This window comes from Aegilops tauschii, chromosome 5, assembly GCF_002575655.3.
Source record: "Aegilops tauschii subsp. strangulata cultivar AL8/78 chromosome 5, Aet v6.0, whole genome shotgun sequence".
NCBI classification, from domain to species: Eukaryota; Viridiplantae; Streptophyta; class Magnoliopsida; order Poales; family Poaceae; genus Aegilops; species Aegilops tauschii.
In genome coordinates this window covers 126,717,007-126,728,568 of record NC_053039.3, presented here as the reverse complement: position 1 = coordinate 126,728,568, position 11,562 = coordinate 126,717,007, and the positions used below count along the sequence as shown (strand labels likewise).

At 51.2% G+C, this 11,562-nt stretch overlaps 1 protein-coding gene across 1 annotated transcript; it reads right to left on the bottom strand.

Annotated features, from left to right (window-relative positions):
- Positions 1-283: 283 nt before the first annotated feature.
- Positions 284-2,491, bottom strand: LOC120964610 (uncharacterized). Its single transcript, XM_040389408.1, has 2 exons — positions 1,757-2,491; positions 284-535 (listed from the first exon to the last, which is right to left on the bottom strand). Exons 1-2 carry the CDS (start codon positions 2,489-2,491, stop codon positions 284-286), a joined length of 987 nt encoding a protein of 328 aa, XP_040245342.1.
- Between the last annotated feature and the right edge of the window lie 9,071 nt (positions 2,492-11,562).

Sequence of the window (11,562 nt, the reverse complement as noted above, 5' to 3'; positions counted from 1 at the left end):
GTTCGCCCAAGGCCTCGCAGATCCTCGCCCAAGCAGTCCTAGCAAAGACGCAAGTGAGTAGAATGTGGTTAATGGTTTCGTCCTCCTGATCACAAAACGGGCACGCGTCTTGGTGTGGCAACCCTCGCCTCCCTAGTCGGTCCGACGTCCAACATCGGTCCCTGAGGGCCAACCACGTGAAGAACCTACACCATGAGGGTGCACGTGATTTCCAAGTTAGATCCGCCGTCGCACTTCTTTCTCGACCCCAAAAGCCAGCCGCATAGGCAGATTTCACGGAGAACTATCCGGTGGCCTCCCACGACCAAACCACCCTGTCAGGCACATCCACCATGGGCTCCCAAGCTGAGACTAGTTGCCATACCAAAAAGAACTCGTGCAACACAGCAGGTCCAATGCCCGGGCCAACGTCCAATGCCCAACTCCCATTCTCCACCGCCGGTGCAACTAACCGGGAGTCTCTGATGCGCTTTGGAACCAAGCTGTAGAGGAGCGGTGCAACCTCCTGAATCCTGCTGCCGTCAAGCCAGCGGTCCTCCCAAAAACGTGTCGTTAGCCCAGAGTTAGCCACTCCTCATGGCCGCCATACAAAGCCCCATTGACTCCTCCGGGACCTTGATCTTGAACTCTCTCCATGGCCTCGTCTCATCACTCCTCGCAAGCCACGGCCATCTCGCTTGCATTGCTATGTTCATCCAGAGCAAGTTTGGCAAACCAAGGCCACCTGCCCACTTCGGTGTGCACACCGCGTCCCAAGCCACCGCACAATTGCCACAGTTGGCCTTCGCGCGTCTACACCACAAGAAACCTCTGCAAATCTTCTTCATTGCAGCAATTGTTTTCATCGGTAGATCCAATGCCATCATTGCGTGAATCGGCATGGCACATAGCACCGATTGGACCAAGGTTAGTCTGCCACTCTTTGGCATAAGTGATGCCTTCCACTTTGGTAGCTTATTAGCCATTTGATCCACCAAATACTTCAACTGTGTCGCCGATGGCCTCCTTAATGAGAGTGGCAGCCCCAAATACTTGATCGGGAAGGATCCCAAGGGGCACTGGAGGTCGGCACATGCCATGGTAATCTGGTCCTCCGAGCATCTAATAGGAATAGCTGCCGATTTTTGCATGTTGATCCTCAGTCCCAACGCTTCACCGAAAAGCTCCAAGATACACTTGCAAGCCGCAAGATCCACTTTATTTGGTTTGACAAATAGAACAACGTCATCCGCAAAGATTGATAGTCGCTTCTCCATGCCCACACGCGCCAAAGGTTCACCCCTCGGGTCACTGCTAGCTGCATCATCCTTTGCATCGGCTCCATAGTTAGGATGAAAAGCATTGGGGAGATAGGATCCCCTTGCCGTAGCCCTTTGCAGTTGTAGATCGTGTCTCCCGGTGCACCATTGACCATTACTTTTGTGGTAGAGGTTGAAAGGATTCCACAAATCCAAGACCTCCACCTTGACCCGAATCCCATATGCTGCAACACCTCAACCAAGAAGGGCCATTGCACCGAGTCGAAAGCTTTCGAAATGTCTAGCTTAAGCAAAATCGCCAAGTTCTTCAGAGCATGAAGCCGTCTTGCCGTGCTTTGCACAAGCATGAAATTATCATGCAAAGATCTGCCCTTGACGAAAGCACTTTGATGATTCCCAACCAGTTTAGGTAGATCTTCCACGAGTCTACACGCAAGCACCTTCTCGAAAATCTTCACTGCCCCATGCACAAGGTTGATGGGTCTGAAGTCACATACCTCCAGGGCACCATCTTTCTTGGGTAAAAGAGAGACCAAGGACTTGTTGATGGCCGCCAAACCCCTCATGTCACCATTGTAGAAGCAGCCCATCGCTCTCATGAAATCCTCCTTGATTATACTCCAGCAAGTAGCATAGAATCTGCCCGTAAAACCATCAGGACCCGGCGCTTTATCCCGAGGCATCGACTTGATCACTCCTTCCACCTCCTCCTCCATAAACGGCCGCTCAAGATGCGCTAGGTTTAGGCGTGGAAGGCCCAGCTCTTCCAGGTTGAGCGCAAATCCACAAGGGCATGCACTCCTGAATGCCGCACCAAAATAAGCATCCACCGCCGAAGCCACCTCATCCTGGCCGGAGTATAGTTGATCGTTGTACTTGACCATCCTCAAGACATTCTTTCTTTGCCTATGACTTGCTTGTTGATGGAACAACCTCGTGTTCCCGTCGCCCTCCCGTAGTTGCAACATTCTAGACCTCTGCCTAGCAATTGTTCGCTCCAACGAGCTCAAACCCAAAAGCTTCCTCTTTAAACACTTGCGCAAATCCCTCTCTGCATCCGATAGAGTCCTTGCCTCCATAGCAATATCCAGCTGCTTAATGACCTCTATGGCAATGGCAATTTGAAGCTTCACGTTGCCAATCCAACGATCACTCCACTTTTGTAGACTTCGTGCCGTAGCCCTTAGCTTGCTTTGTAAAGTGAGGTAGTCGTTAGAGGCCGCCGGAGTCATAGTCCAAGCCATCTTGAGCACATCAAAAAACCCTCCGCACGAGTCCAGAAGGACTCAAACTTGAACCTCTTCTTTGTGTAGATGGAGACATTCATATCCAACATTAACGGGCAATGATCGAAGACTGCAGTGCCCAAAGCTGAGAGGAAACACATCGGGTACGCCTCATCCCACTCGTTTGTCATGAACACATGGTCGGTCTTCTCCAAAGTAGCCATCTGCCTCTCATTAGACCACGTATAGCGTCTCCCATTTAGATAGAGCTCCTTCAGCTCAAGCAAGTTCAACTTTGCTCTAAACCTGCCCATCATCTTACGGTTGATCAACGCATTACTTTTGTCCTCCTCCCTGGCAATTAGATTAAAGTCTCCCGCTACCAACCAGGGCCCCGCGTGTAGGACCCGAATGTCAACAAGGTCTTGCAAGAAAACCACTTTGTCCACCTCGTCTTGTGGCCCATAGACACATGTGAGCCACCATGGCCGCTCGTCCTCCGGGCACATGACAAGCGCTGTTAACGTATGATCCATGTAGTGCGGATTCGATAATCGCGTAACCGCGGCATCCCAAGCCACCAGAATCCCACCTCGTGTACCCACTGCCGGCAAGTAGAAAAAGTTTTCATATTTAGCGCCAAGGCACTGACGCACAATGTTCACGGGTACATCTTGCAGTTTTGTTTCTTGGAGGCACACAATAGCCGGTCCTGCCAAGTTAACCACCTAAAAAACGGCATTCCTGCAGGCCGGAGCATTTAGCCCACGTACATTCCACACGATCATCCTCAATGGCTGCGCATTCATGATCAGATCCAACCATGACCACCACCCAAGCGGCTAGTGCACCACCGCACTCGCTAGCGGCATTGCCGACGACTCCCACCCAAACAAAGCAAGTATCGCCGCAATGTGAGCATCCGAGAGTGGCCGAGAAAACAGGTCCACGTACATCTTTAGTGCCTCCTCCGAGATTACCTCCCCTTCATGCGCCAAACATAATCTTCTAATGAGGACTTGTTGCTGCTTGGAGGCCCCCATCTTTCCCAATCGCGCACTCCTCCTTGGAGTGACTTCCACCCTCTGCTTCTTTCTTGGGTTCCGGGCTTGTAACCCACATGCACGACTTGGCGGACGTGGCAAAAGTGGTGTTATGGACCGGCACATCTGCGCCCGCATGTCTTCAATGTCCTGTAGCAAGTGGCCCTCCCCATCGGCCCTCTGCGGTGAGAACACGGCTTGTACAGGGCTGAGATGCCTGGTCTCCTCAACCACATCCCCTGGACTCTCCAGCCGCATCGTACGTAGCGACGTCGGGGAAGGGGTGCATGGTGCATGGGCGCAGCCCTCCTCTGATATGCTCACACAGAACGTATCACCAACCTCCACCTATCCATGCAGCCTCCGCAAGCATCCACTCGCCAAATCCTCCTCAAACAATGAGTCCAGTCCATCCCATCTATCCCCGCATGAGGAGGTGTCCCCATCAAGCACTGGGCCCCGCAAGGAGATATGGTACGATCCAATTTGGACGGATCCCTCCCCATGCAAAGCGCCAACCAGCTCCAGATCCGAGAGCCTATCCACCTCGGGCTCGCACGGATCTCTGTCTGCCCGCGCCCACCTGGACAGCTGGACCGAGGCAGGCGAGACAACGGAAACCTGCAGCTCAGTCCCCTGCACCAACGCAGCCCCACGGACCGCCGATCCTTCCTTTTGACCAGACCCCACCTGCACCGACATGTCGGCCTCCACCATTGGCTGGCCACCAGAACCACCAGCCTGCGGACCCACAGGATCAGCGCAAAGCGATCCAGTGACGATGGCCATGCAGCTGTCGCGGACCGAGCCACTACCAGCCGAAATAGCGCCGGCCTGGACGCCGCGCGTCGCCGCCGGCGGCGCCGCCGTCGACGACTCCACCATACTGGCCGAAGCCCCGGGCACCGCAGGGTTGCGTGCCTCCCTCCTCGGCGGCCCTCGCACCAGATCGTCACTCCCAGAAGGTGGCGACGGTGGCGGTGGCGGAGAAGGAGGCCGCCGACCACCATCCGCCTCCCCATCCACCATCCGCGGCTCCTCCAGAACCCGGATATCAATCGGATACCAGAGCGTGCTGGCACGCCGGCCAACAGAAGAACGACGGCCCTCCTCTTCGGCCCAGAGGTTTCGTCGGGGCTCATCGATGTACAGCAACCGGCGACGAGGGATCTGATGAGGCCGATCCGTGCGCAGCCAGAGCCGGAAATCCGCCATGTCGAGCCGGCAAGCCATGGAATCATCCACCCCCACAACATAGCCGAGACTACGCAGAATCACACTCGCCGTCCTCTGGTTCCACGCATGCGCAGGCACTCCCCTCAACGAGATATGAACCAGGTAGGGGAGCGGAGCCGCCATCGCCTGCGCTTGCCTATTCCACGGCGGGAGGTTGAGCTCAAACCAGGACGAGTTAGCACGGCCTGCGCGCACCATCCGATCCCGGACCTCCCCATTGCTGCACAGGACAAGGAAATCATCGGGGAAGAAGGCACGGATAGACATATCCGCCGGACCAATGTCGAACGTCGCGTGCAGTGCCTCCGCCGCAGAGGCCAAATCCACCGAGGGCATGTTGCCGGTGACCGTGACAAGCACCGCCCGGGAAAGCTCGGCCTCCATCCGCCATGTGTCGTCACCCGCCTCCAAGAAGCAATCTTCCACCGGCATCCTGCACGACGGCCACCCCAGGCAACGCAGACTCCAGCGGGCCGAACGGCACCGAGAACTCCGGTCCGGCCACAACCCGCATGTCCCGGGACGGCGCCCTCACCACCTCACTCCAGAGCCTGACCGCGCCAGGCGGCAGGGGGGCGGCGGTGGAGCCGGCAGGATCGTGGCTGAGCGCCGCGGCGATGCAGGGGCGGACGCCTCCACCGGACGACGCAGAGCAGGAGGCAGGCGCGCAGGTTGTTCCACCGGAGACGGACTACGCGGCCCGGTGCAGCCACGGGAGATGTGCCCCACACCGCGGCACCGGACGCAGAACGCCGGGTTGGTGCAGTCCACCGAGATGTGCCCGTCGCTCCTGCAGTTGTAGCAGCATCCATACAGCTCCGCCGGCAGGCGCGAAGACGGCGGCAGGCGAGCAGCCGGCAGCACGCGGGGCCGGCCAACGGGAGCACGACGCCGTGGGCGCTGCAAAGCCCGAGGACGGCGGCTCGTCTTGGTCTACCAGCCACCCCCAACCCGCAACAGTGCCGGCGTGCGCGACGCCCCCCCCCCCCCCCCCCCGCCGCCCTGGACGATAGGGCCGAAGGCCGTGCCCAGGACCAGCGGAACGATGATGGAGCGCAGCTGAGGCCTTGGCTGCGCCGGAGCCGGAACAGAAGGACCGGCATGTGGATGAGGCGTGGGATCTCGCTGTGCCGCAGGAGACGGAGAAGGCGGGGGAAGAGAGGACGCGGAGGAGATGGAGCCCGACAATGAGACTCTAGACGCCATAGCGCCGCAGAGGGAGAGGTGGCCGCCGCCTCCGGAGTGGAGAACGACGGGAGGTGGCAGCCGCCTCCGGAGTGGAGAACGACGGGAGGTGGCCATCGGCGCCGGAGTGGCGGACGGCGCGGCACGCTAGAGCAAGGGAGCGCTAGAGCAGGGGAGCGCTACAGCAATCCAGTGGCTGGGCGATGGGGCCGGCGCACGTTGAGGATAAATATCTCAGAGCTAGTAAGTATCCTTTTATGCTATCCAGAAATTCTACATCATTTCCAATCAACAATATGTCATCCACATATAATATTAGAAATCCTACAGAGCTCCCACTCACTTTCTTGTAAATACAGGCTTCTCCTAAAGTCTGTATAAAACCATATGCTTTGATCACCTCATCAAAGCGTATATTCCAACTCCGAGATGCTTCCACCAGTCCATAGATGGATCGCTGGAGTTTGCACACTTTGTTAGCACCTTTAGGATAGACAAAACCTTCTGGTTGCATCATATACAACTATTCATTAAGAAATCCATTAAGGAATGCAGTTTTGACGTCCATTTGCCAGATTTCATAATCATAAAATGCGGCAATTGCTAACATGATTCGGACAGACTTAAGCATCGCTACGGGTGAGAAAGACTCATTGTAGTCAACTCCTTGAACTTGTCAAAAACCTTTTGTGATAAGTCGAGCTTTGTAGAAAGTAACATTACCATCAGCGTCAGTCTTCTTCTTGAAGATCCATTTATTCTCTATGGCTCGCCGATCATCGGGCAAGTCAACCAAAGTCCACACTTTGTTCTCATACATGGATCCTATCTCAGATTTCATGGCCTCAAGCCATTTATCGGAATCTGGGCTCATCATAGCTTCTTCATAGTTCGTAGGTTCGTCATGGTCTAGTAACATGACTTCCAGAACAGGATTACCGTACCACTTTGGTGCGGAACGTGCTCTGGTTGACCTATGAGGTTCGGTACAAACTTGATCTGAAGTTTCATGATCATCATCATTAGCTTCCTCTCTAGTTGGTGTAGGCATCACGGGAACGGTTTTCTATGATGAGCTACTTTCCAATTCGCGAGAAGGTACAATTACCTCATCAAGTTCTACTTTCCTCCCACTCACTTCTATCGAGAGAAACTCCTTATCTAGAAAGTTTCCATTCTTGGCAACAAAGATCTTGCCTTCGGATCTATGGTAGAAGGTGTACCCAATTGTTTCCTTAGGGTATCCAATGAAGACGCACTTCTCTGATTTGGGTTCGAGCTTATCAGGCTAAAGCCTTTTGACATAAGTATCACAACCCCAAACTTTAAGAAACTACAGCTTAGGTTTCTTGCCAAACCACAGTTCATACGGTGTCGTCTCAACGGATTTAGAAGGTGCCCTATTTAACGTGAATGCAGCCGTCTCTAAAGCATAACCCCAAAACGATAGTGGTAAATCGGTAAGAGACATCATAGATCGCACCTTATCTAATAAAGTATGGTTACGACGTTCGGACACACCATTATGCAGTGGTATTCCAGGTGGCGTGAGTTGTGAAACTATTCCACATTGTTTTAAATGAAGGCCAAACTCGTAACTCAAATATTTGCCTCCGCGATCAGATCATGGAAACTTTATTTTCTTGTTACGATGATTCTCCACTTCACTCTGAAATTCTTTGAACTTTTCAAATGTTTTAGACTTGTGTTTCATCAAGTAGATATACCCATGCTCAAATCATCTGTGAAGGTCGGAAAATAACGATACCTGCCGCGAGCCTCAACACTCATCGGACCGCATACATCGGTATGTATTATTTCCAATAAGTCATTAGCTCGCTCCATTGTTCCGGAGAACGGAGTTTTAGTCATCTTTCCCATGAGGCATGGTTCGCAAGTATCAAATGATTCATAATCAAGTGATTCCAAAAGTCCATCTGCATGGAGTTTCTTCATGCGCTTTACACCGATATGACCTAGACGGTAGTGCCACAAATATGTTGCACTATCATTATCAACTTTGCATGTTTTTGCAGCAATATTATGAATATGTGTATCACCACAATCGAGATTCAACAAAAATAGACCACTCTTCAAGGGTGCATGACCATAAAAGATATTACTCTATTAAAAAGAAAAACCATTCTTCTCTGATTTAAATGAATAATCGTCTCGCACTAAACAAGATCCAGATATAATGTTCATGCTCAACGCTGGCACCAAATAACAATTATTCAGGTCTAAAACAAATCTTGAAGGTAGATGTAGAGGTAGCGTGTCGACGGCGATCACATCGACCTTGGAACCATTTCCGATGCGCATTGTCACCTCGTCCTTAGCCAATCTTCGTTTAATCCGTAGCCCCTATTTCAAGTTACAAATATGAGCAACCGAACCAGTATCAAATACCCAGGCGCTACTACAAGCATTAATAAGGTACACATCAATAACATGTATATCAAATATACCTTTGTTCACTTTGCCATCCTTCTTATCCGCCAAATACTTGGGGCAGTTCTGCTTCCAGTGACCAGTCCCTTTGTAGTAGAAGCACTCGGTTTCAGGCTTGGGTCCAGCTTAGGGCTTCTTCCCAGGAGTGGCAACTTGCTTTCCATTCTTCTTGAAGTTCCCCTTCTTTCCCTTGCCTTTTTTCTTGAAACTGGTGGTCTTGTTAACCATCAACACTTGATGTTCCTTCTTGATTTCTACCTCCACAGCTTCGAGCATTGTGAAGATCTCGGGAATTGTCTTATCCATCCCTTACATATTATAGTTCATCATGAAGCCTTTGTAGCTTGGTGGTAGTGATTGAAGAACTCTGTCAATAACACTATCATCTGGAAGATTAACTCCCAGCTGAGTCAAGTGATTATGATACCCAGACATTTTGAGTATGTGTTCACTGACAGAACTGTTCTCCTCCATCTTGCAGCTATAGAACTTGTTGGAGACTTCATATCTCTCAACTCGGGCATTTTCTTGAAATATTAAATTCAATTCTTGGAACATTCATATGGTCCATGACGTTCAAAACGTCTTTGAAGTCCTGATTCTAAGCCGTAAAGCATGGCACACTGAACTGTCGAGTAGTCATCAGATCGAGCTTGCCAGACGTTCATAACATCAACATCTGCTCCTGCAACAGGCCTTTCACCTAGCGGTGTGATACGTCTCCAACGTATCTATAATTTTTGATTGTTCCATGCTATTATATTATCTATCTTGGATGTTTTATATGCATTAATATGCTATTTTATATTATTTTTGGGACTAGCCTATTAACCTAGAGCCTAGTGCAAGTTCCTGTTTTTCCCTGTTTCACAGAAAAGGAATACCAAACGGAGTCCAAACGGAATAAAACCTTCGCGATGATTTTTCTTGGACCAGAAGACAACCAGGACACTTGGAGATGAAGTCGGAGGAGCCACGAGGCGGCCACAAGGATGGAGGGCGCACCCAGGGGGGTAGGGCGCACCCCCCCATCCTTGTGCCCCCCCCCCCCCCGTGCACCTCCTTACCTAATTCGTTCCCCTATATATTCCCATATATCCCCAAACCACAGAGGCATCCACGAAAACACTTTTCCAACGCCGCAACCTTATGTACCCATGAGATCCCATCTAGGGACCTTTTCCGGCACCCTGTCATAGGGGGAATCGATCATGGAGGGCTTCTACATCAACTCTATTTCCCTTCCAATGAAGCATGAGTAGTTTACCACAGACCTATGGGTCCATAGCTAGTAGCTAGATGGCTTCCTATCTCTCTTTGATCCTCAATACCATCTTCTCCTCGATGTTCTTGGAGATCTATTCGATGTAATACTTTTTTGCGGTGTGTTTGGCCAGATCCGATGAATTGTGGATTTATGATCAGCTTATCTATGAATATTATTTGAATCTTCTCTGAATTATTTTATGCATGATTTTATATCTTTGTAATTCTCTTCGAACTACCGGTTTGGTTTGGCCAACTAGATTGGTTTTTCTTGCAATGGGATAAGTGCTTAGCTTTGGGTTCAATCTTGCGGTGTCCTTTCCCAGTGACAATAGGGGCAGCAAGGCACGTATTGTATTGTTGCCATCGAGGATAAAAAGATGGGGTTTTCATCATATTGCTTGAGTTAATCCCTCTACATCATGTCATCTTACTTAATGCATTACTCTGTTCTTTATGAACATAATACTCTAGATGCATGCTGGATAGCGGTCAATGTGTCGAGTAATAGTACTAGATGCAGAATCGTTTCGGTCTACTTGACACAAACGTGATGCCTATATTCATGATCATTGCCTTAGATATCGTCACAACTTTTTGCTTTTCTATCAATTGCTCGGAAGTAATTTGATCACCCACCTTATTATTTTCTATCTTGAGAGAAGCCTCTAGTGAAACCTATGGCCCCTGGGTCTATTTTCCATCATATAAGTTTCCGATCTACTTTTTTGCAATCTTTTACTTTCCGATCTATAAACCAAAAATACCAAAAATATTTACCTTATCATTTATCTATCTCTATCAGATCTCACTTTTGCAAGTAACCGTGAAGGGATTGACAACCCCTGTTGGGAATATAGCTACTGAGTTAACCTGCCCAGGAGGGGCCGGGTTAACTCTTGGTGACTTACAAGACAGAGCCCATGAAGGAATCGACGATGGCGGTTCATAAGGATGACTATGAAGAGCCCAAGAGCCAAAGGCGGCTTAAGGCCCGCAAGTGTAACCGCCATATGTATGTAGCTTGTACTATAAGGAAATTGTAATTAAGTCACCGAGCCGGATATGTTTATGAGCCGGCCGAGACTCTGTAGGCCGCAGGGCGTCAACCCGTGTATATAAGGGGACGACCCGGTGGCGGCTTAGGGGAGAGACAACAACTGAGAATTAGGTCAAGCGTATTCGCTCCCTGGTAATCGAGACATAATCAATACCACCTCAAACTGGATTAGGCCTTTACCTTCACCGCAAGGGGCCGAACCAGTATAAATTCCATGTGTCCTTTGTCGCATTTAACCCCTTTAAGCTAACCTAGTTGCGATGGCTCCATGACTAAGTCCTCACACTAGGACATCTGCCATGACAATCCCACGACAGTTCACGCCCACCGTGGGGCCAGCGCACGGTGGTTTCGAGTTCTTAAAGGGCAACTTCGAAGGGATCAAGGGATACGCTGTGGGCCGGATGACGAAGAGTCGTCGCGGCAAGCTCTACATCGACGACGCAGGCTGGGGCCCCGAGGCCGGCTCAATCGAGTACGGGTACCGGGTCCCCTTCAGCGGAATCCACGTCTTCATCGGCAAGATCGGCGAGTCGGGCCCTGAGTCGGACATCTGCACCGACATCATCGAGATGGCTCAGCGTGCGAGACCCGCCCGAGTTCAGCCCGCCGTGAAGCGTGCCTTCGTGGGATTCATTCATGGAGCGAAACCTGAGGATAGATCTGTGTCTGACGGTGAGACGGTCGTTTACTCGGATGGTGAGTCATCTGGTGAAACTGAATCGCTGTACCAACTACAAGATGGCCGGCTTGGGGGTTGTTCCGGTGGCGACAGTATTCCGGACCCCTATGAGCCGCCAAACAGAGATGCGATCTTTATGGCCGGTACACAACCA